We start from the raw sequence: 18,198 nt of genomic DNA on the forward strand, positions 1-18,198 counted from the left end.
GGCAGGGATTTGAGCTAAAAGAGCTAGCAGGATTTCTGGTAAGAGGGAGCAACCTGTGGGAACCAGAAGCAATGAACTAGCTCAGGGCTACTTTTCCTTTACAGTATTTCCACAAAAGCATAATCTGCACTCTTACTGGATCAGAGCATAGGGTAGCTCAGTGTTATTTTCAATTTCCTGTGCAGTGCACAAAAATATCTCATCTTGTACAGTATAAAAACTGTGCTACAGCAAATTATACAAAATCAATGCATATATATCTATACCTCATAGATGCAGGAGAGATGAAGCATCTTGGCTTTTCTGGCTAGCAGACTCTTAAGTGTCCTCCATTCTAGTTTTGTCACTTATTACTCTGTTTTGTCCCTCCTCAGAAACAAGATAAAACAAAACCAGCCTGGTTTTATTTACTTCCTGCTCATTCAGGAGGTAGTCCTGATTTTAGCAAGAGGGTTGAAACACCTTGAAGGAAATGTAAAGGTCACTTTAATAGAGCAGTGGCTGCTCTCTTGCAACAATCCTTTATGCATTTGGAATAAAAATACCTGTTTAGATTGGTAACTTGGTATGTACATTTGTGAATGTGGTTGCTAGGTTTTTTTCAAAATTTTTATGCCATCCTTTATATTGAGATATATGTACACACACACTCAATATATAAGCAGGCTTAATTATTTCATTATTGGCTTTGTTTAAGACAAAACACCTGGTAATTTGCCCTTGTGGACAAGAATGTATTTGGTGTGATGGTAGTTGGAAGTAAATACAGGGTTATAAAAAGCAGCTTAAAAGAGAAGCCTGAAGTTCCAGAAACTTCAAAAGCTTCTCTTCAGAAAATGTGCCTCATTTTTTCCAGTTATTCATTGTGAGCAGAAAGATTCCTACGTGCAGGAATATAGTCAGGACATATATAGTCAGTAAGCCTTTTCTTGGCAGAAGTAGTGAAGTAGTAAAAGGCATAGGACCTCTCTGCTTGGATCCTAGACAAGGAGAAATTCTGGAGTAAGAGTCGTCAGATTAGCAAAAAAGTTGTTTCTTGATCCCAGATCCCAGGATGTGCCTCAAGTGAATACTTTTTGCTTGAGAATACTGACTTGAACTGCCTGCTGTGGAGTTCCTCCACATCAGAGGTAAGAACAATAAAGTGCTGGCCCAGTCAGTCAGTGTGCCCTATTAATTACATTTTAATTTGTTGTTTTACAAAGCAAAACAGTTCTGAAAATAGAGTAAAAGACATGCTCACTGTAACTAATAGCCTGACCCATAAAATATTCAACATACACTAATCAAACATTGGAACTTGAACCTCTTAGGTATCCCACGAGTATTCAGGCTACTTACCTTGTGGTGTGAGGAGGATTTTTTTTTTTTAATTTCCCTGAGTCTGGTTTTGACATGAAAACTCTTTTCAGGATTTAGAAACTCTTCACAGAAACATACCATGACCAATGAGAAATTTCAAAATCAGTGGGTTGGTATTTTACAAAGATTTCTGTAGGTCTGTCCTCTTTCTCCCTTGTACCTATTAATATTTAAATTTTTTTTTACCTTTCATATGTCGATAGCAAAAATATATTTTATTTATCCCTTGCAAGTAAGTCATTTTTTTGGTAGCTCAGTTTTACATACTCATCAACAGCAATAGTATAAGCAGATACAATTTATGTAGTAGGAAGAATGTGTATGAAAGGAATGTTTGGCACAGTTGTGTTCTCCAAATGTTTTGGCCTCGTGGTAGTTTCTGTAATAAATGTCTTTTCTACAGATTAATATTGCCCCTCATTGCCAGGTGATCAAAAGGGTTCGTCCTGGCTTTAAGAGGTTCTAGGTGTTTTAATAAGACTTCTTTTTACAAATCATTCATTTAATCTGACTTCGTGCAATGCTGTGTAATTTGCTGTCATTAATGAGACAGTTTTGATAAATTGCTCTCTCAATACTGACTGTTCTTGAATTGCAAGAGAATAACATTTTACTTCAGGGTAGTGTTCCCAGTATTTTTTGAGGAGTTGACATTTCAGCAAGTCCATTTGCATTGGCCTGACTGCCCAGACTGTCCTATTCAGCAGTTGTACAGGAGCTGCTGCATGTGAATTTGCGGGAAAATAACTACATTTGTGGATAAGTAAAATGAGGTAGATATGGTAGGAATGAGTTTCTAAAAAAAGGCGTAAGTGTAGTCTAGCAAGAAAATGCTTTTGAAAGGGTTTGGTTTTGTATTTTATGGGGAGACAGAGCCTGTTTTTAATCAGATCTTTCATATGCCCTCAAATCAACAAGTACAGATGTGTTATCCCCAGGTGTGAGGGTGTGTTAGAAATTAGTTATATTTCATGATGTAGCTCAGTTCCTCTTACGAATACCCATATTCAGTGAAACAAATGTATCTACCTATCTACTGTTTAAAGATTCTTTCTCAAATATCTTCTACTCGCTGTGGTTGGAGTAAGGGTGCTAGCTTACATAGATCTTTGATCTATCTTGTGTAGATAGATGCTTTTTTAAAGCAGACAAATGAACCCAAACAAGCAAGAGGAACCCTGTGGTATTGATTAGGTGTCTCATGTATTAACAAATAACCCTCTTACTGTTTGTATTGTAAAAATTGAAAAACAACAGGAGAAATAATTATTTTTAATTGCAATTATGAAAGCACCGTAAGGGGTGACCTGTCTTGTAGCTGGTGGAGCTTAAATAATTAGTTATATTCAGAAACGAATGCAGTGTTAGAATAGGGGCATGTGCACCAGCCATGGCATATTTGTTACAGATTTAGGTAATGATGAGATATATTCAACACTAGTGATACTCTGGTAGGTTTACAGATCATCTTATAGAGAACACGTTGCAGTTGGGCTGTCTACTGGCAAAAGGCATCTCAGGGTCGGCTCAAAAGAATTCAGACTTGCCATTTGTAAACCCCCAATGGTGATGAATACACAGGAGCCAGGTGTTGTTGGAGGGAGGGGATTTTCTTAAATGCTTTTGTTGCCCTTCACTTTTACCAATTCCTCCTGCTCACTTCAAGTTTAATTTCCATCTTTGGGGGAAGGTACAGCAAAGCTGCTTGTATGCATGCTGTTACCTCAGTCAGTGATTAGGATAATAATCAAGACTGTAGTTCAGCTTAAAGGATCTGTAGGTCTGTGCACTGATAATGCTGTGCTGCGAAATGTTTATCCATGGTGGCAGTCTAAGCTCACTATTACTGAGAGCTCCAGCTTCTGGTGTATGTTGTTTCTTTAGTTGTAAATACCTGCTGATAGATTCCAGCGTGCTGTCCGTCTTTTAAAACTGTATTGTCGTCTTTTGGTTCCTGTGGTACCTCATGAAAAATAATTTAAAATTACTGTTTCCTAAGTAACTTGTTATTCTTTTCAAAAAATAAGTAACTTGTTATTCTTTTCAAAAAATAAGTAACTTGTTATTCTTTTCAAAAAATATGTAATGCTACCTTTCAGTTAAAATACAGGTGCAAATATCTAAAATAATGTAGGGTGTGTTCATAAAAAATTGAGCTCCACAGCATAAAGCTAGTGTTTGAAAAGGGTTTTCTTCTCCTTCCCCCATGTTGTCAGCATGGCTAGGAGACATGAAGATAAGATTCAATACAACATCATGATATTGTTTTGTTTGATTTATTTTTGTTAGTGGTAATGCTTTGATCTTTATCCGAAATTGGCCGAAATCTTATTTTTACAGTACTCAGTCTTCCTTTTCTCTCCCCCTTTGTTGATTGCTACTTATTTTACAGTTAGAAATTTGGGTATGGTTTTCGTAAGTACATAACAGAATTAAAATACAGGGGCTGACTTATTGTGGAACAGCTTGTACTGCTAAGTCATGTTGGCACATTTATCATTCAGTTATTCTCTGATTAAGAATATACTTTTAAGGCTTTATTATCTTCAGTAACATATGACATGTTGTACCACATTTCTCTGCATTTCACCACTAAGTATGAGGGTAACATTTTGTGTCTGATCTTGGTTTTATGAAGTCAATGAGCCTTTAGCTGTAAATGAAGTCAATTCAGATTCAAGTTCTTAATGAAAATCCATTAACGGTATTCTGGAATGTGATACACTTGAGCTGGTGAATTATGTGGCAGTATTCTCTTATTGTCTCTCATGATTTGCTTTAGAAATCACTGTAACCTATGTTTAAGTAGAGAGCATTTATAAAGATGTCTGAAAGTGAAGCTATACCGAGAATTATGACCGTTTGATGACATAGCTTTACCACAAGAATATGCCATGTGGTATAAATCTGGCTAGTTCTTTTTTTGATAGTGTGTTTATAAATCATAGAACAAGCAATCTGTCTAGACTGGTAACATGTGACGGGTAACATTTGCCTGCTAATACTAAGGAAATAGGGGTCACTTATGAAAATAGAACAGTTTGTGGCCATGTTTCTTTTAAATGTGTGCATTAAGCCTGCAGATTTGGAACACGTTGTTACTTTGCTAATACACAGGAAGTTACAGTACAAAAATCCCTTGTTGACCTTCTTAAATTAATCTCTCCAGCATTAGTTATTTCCTTATTTTCAGTGGGAAGAAAGCAGAGTTTAAATGTGTACAGCATGTTTAAGTGGCGAGATTGGTGCTCATAAAAAATTCATTGCAGTCTAAACTAGAATCAAATTGTCTTAATACAAAGGAAAGGTATTTCTGCGTTGGGGTACTGCTGTGTGTATTTGCTGTATATATGTATGTGCAACTGACTGCTGAGAAAACTGCTGTGCAATAAGATACTAGCCCTAGATTTAACCCTCTGGAGTTTTTGCTGCTGTTTGAAGCCAAGCTTTCAGATCTTGGGAATTTTGTCTTTATTTTGTTTTAGGAAGGCTGTTTACTTTCCTCAACCATTTTTCTAACCTGTTTGTCTGTATAGAAATCCTTTGAAATGGTATGTAAACGCACATGCTCTCTGTACGTAAATATAACATTGCCATTTTTTTCTCATAATGTTACAAATCTCACTGCTTGCATTTGCTCCCTGGTAATGTTCAAAGATAACCATTTTAATCTGAGCTGTAACTGGTGCTGTGATATGTTTCAAGCAAAAAAATGTATCAAAGCACTGAACAAGGATTAAGATTTTTTTTTTTATATATGTTGTTTTCAGTTTGCATTTTTCATCGCCACTGGGTCCTATGCTTCAGTCAAACAAAATTTCAAATTCATATGAGGAAGTTAGATCTGCATAACCATTACATGTCTGTTGCAATCAGTGCATTTCTTTGTGGTGTGACAAAAGTCCTTGGCTTTTAATTGTGTTGTGAATCATAATCTCATGGTCTGTGAGTATATGCAGAGCTTGAAAATTTCATATGGTAGTGGATAATGAGTAGAAACTTTTCAAAATATGTGCCTTTGTTTCTACAGAATGTAAGCTTCAATAAATGTGGAATTCAACTCTTAGTTAAATTCAGTATTTGCCAGTTCATAGGTAAACTATGAAAATGGCTCATCCACAGCAAGACAGTTTCTTGTCAACTGGTGTTTTTCTTTGAACTAACACATCTAGTGATTGCTTTAAAGACAAAAAATGCAGTGAAATGTGGTGTGTACGTATGTATTGCTTTCAAATAGCTGTACAGACTGAAGATAACGGTGGTGAAATTAAGAATCACCTTGTATTGGCCAAATTTGTATTGATGTGTACCAATGCACTGCAGGCTTCAGTGCACAGAAGCTGTATTGTTACTGCCGGAACAGAGACTTTTTTCCTTTTATTCAGTTTTGCATGGTGCCCAACATAATGGGGTCCTAAAGCTTTAATAATTATAAAATTATTATTATAAATAATAATTCTTGCTCAATGTATAATAACTTTGTGAGAGACCTATAAACAAAGCTCTGCACTTTTTTTACTGTATTTTCCAATATTGCAAATGAACTAAATCTAAATGAAAGAGCAGAATTATTTTGAAAACCATTTTTAAATCAACAGCAAAATACCACTTGTTTCTCTGTAAAAATATACTCACATAAACAGTCTTTAAAACTCAGTTTTAAAGTTTCCATGGAGACCTAAGCTGCTGAAGCTGGCTGTATCATAAAACATGGATGTTTCTGAGAAAATAGGATTTTCATGCACTTTGAGGTATTTGAGTTCAACTCTACTATTCTTAGGTTCTGCCTTTTATGCTGTCTGATAAAAAAGCTGCATAGCTGAGGATTGCACAAATGTTTTCAAATAATCACAATGAAAAGGTCCAAGTGTTTGTAGGTTCAGCCTGGATAGCTGGCACATAAAAAAAAATAAAGCATTCTCCAGACATAGCTCTTAAGAAATGTGCTCTTGAGTGTAACAGCATCCTGGGCTGTGTTAACAAGGACATAGCCAGTTGCTCGAGGGAAGCGATCAACCCCTTCTGCTCAATGTTGGTTAGACTACGCCAGTTTTGGGTCCTCCAGTACAAGACCGATATTAGTGAACTGAAGTGAGTTCAGCAGAAGGCCTCACATGGTTGTGGGCAGGAGTTCCTGCCCTGGGAGGTCAGGCTGAGGCAGTGGGGCTTGTTTAGGCTGGAGAAGAAGCTGTTTCGAGGGTAGCTAAGTCACCTGCCTGTACCTACAAGAAGATCAGTAACATCAATGGTGCATGGTGGCGTAATGAGGGACAAGGGATATATATGAAAACAAGAGAAGATCCATCTGGATATAAGGAAAAAATTGAGGACAGTCAGACACTGGAATGGGTTTTCCAGAGTGGCTGTGTGGTCTCCATAAGCGGAGGTTTTCAAGACCTGACTGGCTAAAGCTGTGAGCAAGCTAATCTGACCTTGTAGCTGACCCTGCTTTGAGCAGGAGGTTGGACTTGGAGGCCTTTTGAAGTCCCTTTCAACGTGAATGACTCTGATTCTGTGAATCATCAATCCAGATTTTCTACAAGGCAAATGCTGGTGCAATAAAGATTTAATTAGTCTCTATTGAGTTGGATCTTATCCAGCATATTCCTAGTGATTTTCCAGCTGCATTTTGAAAAGCTGTGGATGGTATAGAGCAGTGGTAAACCATGTTTAGCCTCCGGGATAAGCAGAAGAGGTGGATACAGCTGAGAGAAACCTAGTTGCACTTTGGAAATTTTGTTTCTGATTTGAGCATTATAGGGCATCCAGACTCAAATGTCTGGCCAGCTGGGGCTGAGGGTGAGAGGGTGAAGAGAAACATATATAACCCTTCTGACTTCTTTGCTTTTCCCATCTTCCACATCTCTTACTGCAGAAATATGATTGTTACATTTCCTATGAGGCTGTATCTTGGAGAAAATTATTCAAAGCATGGAAAGTTTGGTTTTTCATAAACTTCCCATGCATGAATTGCCAAGTTTGCTCAGAGATTGTCCATAATGGACTTACTATCAATAGACATGTTTGAAAAAGTAATTTCTCTTTCAGTGGAGTCTTATGCCCTCTTCTATTCCGAAATAAGAATTCTCTGCATCTCCCTACTAGTGGTATAGTAGCTTATATCTTATATCAGCTTCAGCATTTAACACCCCACAGTAGATAGCAAACCAGAATTCCAAAAATGAAATTTGCCCTGCTGGAAGTTCCAAGACACTTACAAGACTGCTAAAATCATTGTACTCTAGTGAGAGCTTTTGATGGAGTTAAGTAAGAAAAATGTCCCCTAGGATCATCTTCCTATCTATGAAAAAGAATATTGGTTGAATACGAGCATGGCCATGTTGACATTTGTTTAGCAAGAATCAATACCAACATACTACACATCTAATTTCAGTTCTAGGATAAATGGATTTTATTGCTTGTGTTTCTCTGTGTACTAGGATATACAATATCATTCTTCCAAATGACAGTCATTCTTCTATTTTGTATTGAGTTTTTAGTAATTTTATTAGATTATTAAGTAAATCACTACCCTTCACTAGTCTCTCCCTTTTTTTTTATTGATACAGCTGAGACTTTTAGAAAGAAATGATTTCATTCTTGTGTATCTTGAGGCAGGTTGTGTCTAGAAATAAGATCAAAATGAGGTCTACTTTGCTGTAGTGTTGTTCAACGTATCGGTTATATTTGTTTTCTTACAGTGAAAGATTTTTTTTAAGACTGAATAGAAATGGTTTGCCAAAATGTCCAGAAAAGCCTGAAAGACACTGTTCTCTCTTTGTGGTGAGTTCTTCCTATTCTCAATCTTTGTTGTGCTGGGTGTTGAAAATAGAAGTTGGATTAAATTATTATTCTGTGGTTGACTCTCAACTACGCCCTAAGCTTTTACATTGTTACGTATATCAGTGCTAAAGGCTGGTTAAAGTGTATTGCTGAGCTCCCAAGGTGAATGTTTTCTGGCAATATGTGGACACTCATCTAAACTTCTATGTGGGCATATGTAGCAGTCTTTTTCCCTGCAAGAAGGACCAGTTAGTTTTCCTCCTTGTGCATTTTACAGCCAAAAGATTGTTTACGCAGCACTCTGTACTTTCAGAATGTTAGGAATTGTACAAATGCATCGCTACTGTTCAAGGCACACAGCGAGTCTCTTGTGTCCTCCTGCTGATTTTGCTGCATTACAGCATATTCTAGCTCATGATATTTTGGGACAGTTGTTTTGAGTGCATGACTGCCAATTTAAAGTGTTAAAGGGATAATTTGTTAATGCTGCATAAATGAACTCACTGTTCATTTGACACTTTCACTGACAGTGAAAGCAGTGTGTAAAGATCTCATAAATGTCATATTTTAATCAGGAGTCAGAAATAATGAAGTTCTGATCTTGCGCAGGATTTGGGCAGCAGTGAACTCAGGAAGGACATCTATATCACTGTGCACATTATCCGAATAGGTAGGTATAATTGTCTGTGAGTAGAAATCTTACATTTGTTAGACATACGACAGTATATAAAAGACGACTGCTTGGGGTCAGCTTTTGTATTTGTTAGATTAGCTATGCCTTTGAATAAATTTTTGGAAAAGAAAATGCCTGATTTTTGATGGAAGAATTGCTTTGGATTTCTCAGCGTTTTGTGTTATTTTTCAGGTGTACTGCTAACTGAGTTTAGATGCAGGATATTTTGTTACTATCACAAAACAAAATGAAAGTGTCAAATATGAACTGTCTTAAGATGATGGAGGTGTCATTGAGGACTCCATTCTTGTTTCAAAAAGAGTAATTTCAAGCATCCTTTGTTCATAGAAAAAAATTGCCTGGAAATTTAATGTACCTAATTAGTATATAATATCTGATGTATATCTGAAATTGTCCAGATGAATTTTGTCTTCTCCCTGACCCCTTTAAAAAGGGGGAGAAGGAAGGAAGTGGAGGAAGTCTCATAATAATTTTAATCCATGATGCTATAGACAGATATCAAGTCCTCTAGAACAAAGCGGAAGAGAAGAAAAGTGTATGTTTTTGTTAGGTATTTACTTTAAGAAGTTATCCTCTGCACTGTACTGCTGTGAAACAATAATCTTCGTCTCTGCTTCTGACCTCTTAGATATATTGTTTTCTTTGTAAACTGTCTCTGTAGTTGCATCAGTGCAGTACTAAATATAGCTTTTCTTCCTATTTTTGAAAGGTATTTTGGTTTGAAATATAGTCTCTCTAACTTGTGCTGAGTTCGGAAACAACTTGTTACAAAGTAAACACTATTTTACAGCTTTGAGGAATAATTTTTCCTTGCATTTTCATGCATTTAGTGTTTCATCAGAATATCAAAATACTGAGTTTTGTTTTTATTGGCCAGGACAGGGAAAAAGTATGGTAAACTGATGTAATGCAAGTATATTTGGCAAGAATAAATGCTTTAAAGAAGAATGAGGAGTAGAATTTTTCATATTGTATAGTTTTCAGATATATTCTCAGTCAAGTTTATAAATGAGCCACTGAAATATTAAAAAGTTAAAATAAGATTTACATGCTGCATGGTGTGAAAATGAACAATTACTCTTCTAGCTGCTGTGATGCATAGGAATATTTGGAGGAGGCATTGCCCTGCAGCGACTGCAACCAGAGGCTTTTCTTGTCAGAAATTAAGACTTGGCGGAAAAGATACATAGCTGCCAGCGCACAATTGAATAAAATGGTTGGGAAGAGGGCAGCTTCAAATGCCAGGAACACAGCGAGAAGATTGATCAATTGTATTTAAATCAAATAGAAAAGGCTAGGAAAAATATTTTGTTTCAGATCTGTTTTCCTTGGCTGCCTTCTTTCTTTCCTTATCATAAATTGTTCTTCTGCCCTTTGTCATCTTTCTTCCCCATGTTTCATCTCTACTTGGTTTTTCTGTAGCTGGTCGATTATCCCCTTGCTAGCCAGTTGCCTATTTGGAAGCAGCATTTGATTACTAAATTGTAATGGCTCTATCGCAACCCCTCTCGTATAAATCATGGGTAGCAACAACCACAGTTAAATAATTCTTATTGGACAGCAAATGTTGAACACTCTGTCATGTCTAAACGCTAAATTTAATTTGGTGGTGTCATGAGTGTGCTGTCACTGGGTATCAGAAAGTGTTGTTTGTTGAGTGGAGGTCATGCGAGGATGAGCAGTACCTCTGGTCTGAGACCTTTGAAGATCACCACATATTTAGTGGACTTCCTGTACCATTTGTTATCCTAACATAATATAAAGATGGACCAGATTTGCAATGAGTACACTTGGCATCGTCTACGCAGACCTGTCACCATACTGAGCTGGATTGCTCTCTGCCTCCCTTCTGTGGTTTTGAGAGAGACAGTTCCATGGATTATGCATCAAATATGTATTTTGTTTGGCAGGACGAATGGGAGCTGGAGAAAAGAAAAATGCCTGCAACGTACAATATAGACGGCCCTTTGGCTGTGCAGTCCTCAGTATTGCCGATTTGCTGGCAGGAGATTCAAAGGATGACCTCGTCTTAAAAGTATACATGTAAGGAATGCTTTTTTCTTAATTTTTAGAAGTATCTTAGAGTCAGTTTGCATCAGAAGCCTTGGTGTTAAATACAGTGCGAGTGAATAGCTTTAGCTCCTTTCTGTTCCAAAGAAGTGTAGTAGCTAATTTCTTTTTTTTTTTTTTTTTTTTTTTGTCACAGTTTGGAAATTTTGGCTAGTTCTACACACGTGTTTATAAAGTGGCATAATACTAAAGATAAAGGTTATATCCTTTTAGATCTTTGTGTATGTTTCAGCATTTTTCACATCCTTGTAAAAGCTTCTGGGACTCTCTTTTTATGGCAACATGAAATGCTTTTAGGACTTGTTTAAACGTCTTGTGCTGCCTGGGCAGCTAGTGGAAGTACTTTATAACTACAGAAAAAAGCAGGCAGAATATCTTTTTGTGAAATTAAGCAATTATATAATGGGAATAACAAAAGCGTAAAAGGCAGTTAGTGCTGGAGAATGAAAACTAAAAATAGATTTTAAAATGAATTGTTGATTAAATAGTGGATTTTGCCTGATAGTAATTGGAAGAAAGTTCAATTTTCTAGTTGTAGCAACGCAGTGCATGTAATTTCCTGCTGATCTTGGACATTATAGTAAGAGCCGTTTTGTGGAGTGGTCTGTTCTAAGTACGTGAACCTGGGACACACATTGTCATGCACATGAGGAAGTTCTGCCCCTCCCAGGGTTAGCACTCAATTCTTGAAGGCATGGAATTCTTTCAGGCAGCCTTTCTCCTCTCCTCTCTACCCCTCTGTGCTAAATTAGAGCTGCTGGAATCAGTGCTGCAGAAAAGCAATTTAGTGTGACAGTGGACGTGTGGGCTGGCTCTTATTTAGAATCCCAGGACATTAAAGTCAAATAAGAGTTCACTGTTGGTTAACAAATTGTTAGATTTATCTGCCTATTATATTTTTTTTTTTTTAAAATCTTGCCTGTTTGTTTTAAAACAACAAAAGCAACGGAAGAAGAAACATCGCTTAAAACCAGATTTGATGCTAAGAATAACTCCAGTCTAAACCATGAAAAGTGATCATTAGAACATGGTCAGTTTTTCCTTATGGAAAAGCAGCTATTTTCTAAATGTATACTGAAATGTAATTTGCTCTTTCACTGACTACGTCCTGAAAATTGCATCCTGTTTTAAATAACTTTGATGTATACAGCAAAGATTTTTCTGTTTGCTAAGACCAACTCTTGAGTCCTGTGTCTCCTCTTGAGTGTCACAAGATAGATTTCTGTGTGGTTTAGCGCTGAAGGATAGATCTATACAGATGATGAACTTGGTCACGGCTGAGTTCCTGAGCATAATTGCTCATATCTTTCTCCTACCCTTTGCCACATGAAGCAGATATTTCCATGGTGACTTTCTCAAATGGTAAGAGCACTCTCACCTTTTCCATTGAGACAGGCAGTTTAATGGGGCTTTATTAGCTCCTATTGTGTTATTAGTTTCGTGAACAAAAGAGGATTTGTTTAGAGATATGTGGTGAAGCCAGTCTGAAAAACTTGTGTTCCTGTTTCAGAGTTAAGAAAGTTACCATTTTTCTAGGTGCAACACAGAGAGTGACTGGTATCAGATCCATGAAAATATCATTAAAAAGCTGAATGCGCGTTACAACTTGACAGGCTCCAATGCAGGTGAGTAAGTTGCCATATTTCTGTTTGCGTTCTTAGGGTTTTCTTAGTTTGCAAATGAAGTGGCTCTATTTTAGAAGGACTAATGTCTGTGAAAGAAATATTTGTTTCACATAGAGAAGAATACTCGTATTAGGTGAAAATGTATGCTATTGCCATTCATGTGCACATTCAGAAAAAAAAAGTCCTCTTCAAGGAGCTATGTAATTTTATTCTGTTCTGAGGAGCTACAGTTTGCTGTGGAGTTCTGTTCACATGTGGGGCTGATCAATTATTGATCTGTGTTGCTTGGCATTTCTGCTTCACATTTTCATCAGGAAAATAAAATTTGCCATTGCCATTGTATATTAATTAAACTTCAGAAAAAAAAATGAAATGGGAGCTACCAGGGCACTCTGCATTCCTACTGGCCAGCTGAGCAAGATGCAGAGTTGATATTTAAGCACTTACCAATAGTCCTCCATAGTCAGCTATAAGTCACTGTAACAGTCATCAAAATAAATTTGAGTCTGAGACTTAAAAAATGGGAGACAACTGACCTTTGGTATTGTGAGATGGTGGTTTGACCCATAGGAGATGTTGGATTTGCATTTTTTTGGGCGTTGGGTTTGTTTTTTTTTTTAATACCAACTTGTTAACTTTTTCTGAATGCTGTCATCCAGGGATGCAGTCAAACTTGAAATGAAACATGAAATGGAAGCTTATGAGTCTCTCGTCCTTGTATTCAAATACTGTTTTGTCCCTGTGCAATGTTAATTAGTTGAAATATGACTATAGAAAAATCTCATATGATCTCGTTTTCCAGGTTGTACTGTAATTGTAATCCGTTTCATGTAATAGACTTCATGCTCCTTTAACTTGATTTCAAGTATAATGATTGTCTTGAAAATGTACATTTAACAATCTTTAGTGGATAACCAAGAAGCACATAAAAGCTTATGTTATTTATCAAGACTGAAGTTATATATTTAACCATTTCTAATACTATCATTTTCTCATATAGAGTCTAGTCACATATATACATATATTTAAGAATATACATATTCATATACATATGTTAGAATATCATGCATCTTATTGGACAATAAATATAAAAATCATGTAGTGAAAACACAAGAGCACATTACTGAGTAAGTATAATGTTGGGCTTCTTAAATATGTTAACTGTATTCATGAAGAACAATCTACTTTTGGTCATTCTGACTGTCCATGCAATACCTGCTCACTCTGTGATACATCACTTATCCTATTCCATTCTCATGAAATAACAGTTCACAGTTAAATACTCAGTTGTCCTAGGAGACATTGGATAAATTTGAGTACTCTTAATTATGTGAATATTCAACCTGAAAGACATGTGGGACATGCATTTTTTTTCCAGGTTACAGGGGGCTGGAAACTAAAGCTAACAAATTGAAGATCAGTTACTCTTTGAAAAGTGTTGTCAGGGGGATAGAGGCAGAGAGAAGAGCAGCACAGAATTCCAGTAGTGCATGTGAAGGTTGAGAGGGAAAGAGGAAGCAAGCAGTAATGCCACTTTGAGTACTAAGCAACTAAAAGATAAACTATGAAAGGTTATTTACATCGCACACGTGAAATTTGTTCCGCTGCGACTGCTTAGCAGCCTGAAAAAGCACTTGCAAGGCTTTAGCAATACGTTCAGGTGCTTCTGCTGACACCTCATGGAAAATATTGTTGTTACGCTAGTTTGTATTTTTCCTTTGCTGTCTTTTTTTCTAATAGTATTGAATGGCTGGTTCTGAAGCCCGATTAGCCTTGTCTGCCACCTTATAGTTGTCAAAAAAGGAGAAAATCTTGCATTACAGGAGACATGGGTCTTCTCTCTCTCTTAGGAACTGTTGTAGGTATGAGCCAAATATAGGAAAACTTGAATTTTTGGTTTGTATCGCAGTTGCCCTTTTCAAATCATGTTAAAAAGACTTAAGAGAGGAAACACAGTAAACAAACAACAGCAAAGATGCTTCAGACTATTGTCTGTCCTCTAGGGCTTGTTCCCTCTTCAGGTTCTGTCCTGTACGGTTTCTTTCAGCTCAGGAGATTTTCACACAAAGTCTTTTGTTTCCACAAATTGTTATGTCCCACTGCTGAAATAGTTTATCAGATAATTCATAATATTCTTCAGAAAAAAAAATCTTCCAGTTTTCTGGGGAAAACTGAAAAAGAACTCAAAACGTACTTTCAGTGTCTTGCATGTAAAACACATATTGCCAGACTATAGCATTTGTATTTAGCGTTCAAACCCCCACTCCCCAAAAAAAGTACTTTTTCTACTTCAACTCATGACAATTCTTAACTACAGATTCTCTTGCATCTTATTCTCAGCTTATGTCTAAAAAGATCAGATAAAGGCAAATGACCATCACTTCTTAATACAGCCCAGAAAGGAGGATGTTCATCCCCTTTCCTCTTCTCAGTGGATGCAGGAATGGAAGGACTCAGTATCATGGATAATTTAGCATAATTTGCTGGAATGGGAACTAGAATGTGTTTTCTACATGAATTTCCGGCATAACAAAGACTAGAGTAGCAGGTAGTGGAGCAAATTCCCATTCACCACTAGTCTTTGTGGCTGGTGTCATGTATCGGCTTACTGTAAGACACCTAGTGTAGGAGATCAAACCATTAATACAAAGGCTAAATTGTACAGCCTTTGCTGCATTTAGTAGCATTGTTATTTCTCACATTGCATTTGTAATATTTGTAGAATAAATACTATTAGATCTAGATGATTTCTTAATAATTAAGCAAACCAGGTTTCACTAATAGCTGGAGTGGAGCTGACTATAAAAACTGTTTTGCCTATAATATTTTTTCTTAGAATTAGAAGCTAGTTACTTTGTTTTAAAATGCAAAAATCTGTGGAAAAATGAATATTCTGCATAGACATCACACCTAATTACACCAGTCTTACAAGGAAAATAACACATTTCTATTCCTTTCTATTCCTGTATCTGTAGGACCAGAGATCAGTGAAACATATACTACAGATATAGAAAACTGTTACTGGCTTATCTCAAACCATATGAAATCATCCTTTAGCCCCTTATAGTATATTTTAGATGGTGAGGCCTAGCCAAAGTCATCACTTTCATATCAAAGCTTAGGCTTCTGTAAAAGTCTCTTTGTAGGGTTTGCAGTGTGGGCCATAGCCGCAGATCTTATTCTTCGGGCGTGACTGTGAAATTATACTCTGGACCTTTCTTGGGACTACAATAAACAAATAGTATTAGATATGGGCTGCTTTTCTTTTTAATAAAGCAGGCACTAATGCACAAAATGCCTTGTAAACTGTTACTGATTCATATAATAGTTTCTTCATTTGCCCACAGAATTACTGTGCCATGAGTGAACCTGTTGGATTTTTAAAATGGTTTGAAGTGCATTTTAGGACAAGGGGCAAGAGAGCAAGGCCAAATCTGGTTGTCATTAAACACAGTTTTGTACAAAAATAAATAAACAAAAACCAGAGAATGCAACTCCAATTGTACATACTTATGCAGAGTCATGGATTTCTTTTTTTTTCTTCTGATTTTTAGTATGAATTTATCACATGCAACTTTATATTCTTGCCTATGACACTACCTTTTTTTTTTTCCCTCCAGTTCTTTAGACTTTCAAAAGTTGAAATGCAATTTTTATAATACAGCATATGATGATGGAAGGAATGTCTAGTAATTGGAGAAGTCTTCTATGTCTAGTGTTTGGAACAGTCCTTTGGGCTCTGAAGATAGAGGGTTCTTGTCCACAAAAATTACCCACTTATGACTGTGAGCAAGTTACACAGTTAAACAGTGATGATTCTGACTGTAATCCCTACTTAAACACCATCAGCATCTTCAAAGTACCTCCTTAGGCACAAGATCTTCCTGTAGGCACCTGAAGCTAAGGTAGCTTTTATTTCTGCCACTGCTTGAAGTTGAGAACAGGTGGGTAGCTGGGTGCACCCAGGACACTTGCAGTCAGGGTATGGGTGGGCTAGATTTAGCTTCCTGAGCACTAGGCTGAAAAAAAATGCTGGAGATGATTGCTGTAACTCTCGTGCTCATGCTATTTCAGGGAATATATAAATATTCTCTGGGTTTACCATAGGAATTACTTACTCCAGTGTTTGAGACATTCTTCCAAGACAGAAAATGTCTTGGTTCAGACTCTGATTTGGAAGAGGATTTTCAGTCTGTCTCACATGTCCCCGATGAGCATGCTAATCACTTGGCTTCTCAGGCTTCCCTGCAGCAACTATTCAACTTTGTATACAATTAGAAAATATTCATTATACCATGGGGAAAGTGAAAGTGGCTCTAAAGCCTGCCAAGAAGCGCGTGATTTTCCTAAGTGTGATCTATATTCATGTCCTTTTAGCAAATCCTATAGAGGAGAGATTTAAACCTTGGTCTCATGCTACATGTGAATATTCTCTCCAATGAGTTATCTGATAAAAAGCATATTAAAAGTTGATGAAAAATGCACTGCAACTTCCTCTTTCTTCACCCTCCTTTGAGAATAAAGACTGGATAGCTTAGTTTTAGTCTGGATCCAAATCCAAGCTTTGGACTCTTGTGTGGATTGCACGAAAATAGCGAATGTAGTGGGAAGGTCTTTTCCATTATGTTGGACTGCTCTGATGAACTAGACAAGAGTGATGTAACCTAACTGCATGTTTACTGAACGCAGTGTGGTGTATTCTGTGGCAGCAATGTCAAACCTACATTGCAAATCCACTAGAAACACTGTTAATTATACATTAACTTTAATTGATGGGAGGGCCTTTAGCTTTAGAGGAAACACATTCAAAATGGTGGGATTTCTCTTGCCACTCTTGGCTTGAGCATGATTTCTTCCAAATTTTTTTTTGTTTTTTAATATGGTGGCAGCGTTAATTTTTTAGCTGTTGCATAGGGGGTCAAAATACAGCTCTTGAAAAATCTACATAAATCTTATCCTCTTGCAAACAGCTTAGGTCATAAAAAGAAAAAATGAGAAATTACCATATTGCATCTGGTAGTTGGCTAGTTGGTGGGAACATGAATTTTTAAATATGGTGGAGGCAAGACTTGAATTGGGAGGCTGTTTTTAAGACAAATCCAGGTTGTGGCTTTATTTGTAAAAGATTGTTTTAAGTCTGTCAGCCACAAACTGTGAATTTCTTTCTTTAAAAGAGAAAGATGCACAGGTAGGTTTTTCAAATGAATAGTTTACTGTTATAATAAATTCAAACTTGTTTCCGTGTACCTGTGCAAAAATCTGCAGGCAGAGGGTTATCCAAAGTGATGCTGCCTAACAAAAGGAGACTGGTCAATAAATGGGCGACTGTGTAATGCACTGATGCATGGAGGACTCAAAAGCCCATATTGTTGACAGATGTTTGCCAAGAATCCCATCATGAGGAAGGACAAACTGTCATCGTAAGGGGGGAAAGTTATTCATCAAATCATACAGTAAGTTAGGTTGGAAGGGTCCTCAGGAGATTATGTGGTCCAAAACCAGTTCAAAGAGAAACCAACTTCAAAGTGGGATCTAACTTTTTTGAAGTTCAGAGAGGTTGCTCGTTCAAAGGCAAATTTTGTGACGCTGCTACCATTTTAATTCAGCCAGACCAAAGTAAGTTTCATAAAGCAAACATCCTTGGTTGTAAGGAACCGCTGTTAC

At 36.8% G+C, this 18,198-nt stretch overlaps 1 protein-coding gene across 1 annotated transcript in view; it reads left to right on the forward strand.

Annotated features, from left to right (window-relative positions):
* The window catches only part of DOCK4 (dedicator of cytokinesis 4), a 262,201-nt gene that overhangs the window by 117,370 nt on the left and 126,633 nt on the right, over positions 1-18,198 (forward strand). The window contains exons 9-12 of the mRNA XM_075493937.1: positions 8,064-8,145; positions 8,755-8,815; positions 10,750-10,882; positions 12,446-12,534. Coding sequence (XP_075350052.1) covers positions 8,064-8,145; positions 8,755-8,815; positions 10,750-10,882; positions 12,446-12,534 — 365 coding nt within the window. The remainder of the gene's footprint in view (positions 1-8,063; positions 8,146-8,754; positions 8,816-10,749; positions 10,883-12,445; positions 12,535-18,198) is intronic.

This window comes from Mycteria americana, chromosome 1 (assembly GCF_035582795.1).
Source record: "Mycteria americana isolate JAX WOST 10 ecotype Jacksonville Zoo and Gardens chromosome 1, USCA_MyAme_1.0, whole genome shotgun sequence".
NCBI lineage: Eukaryota > Metazoa > Chordata > Aves > Ciconiiformes > Ciconiidae > Mycteria > Mycteria americana.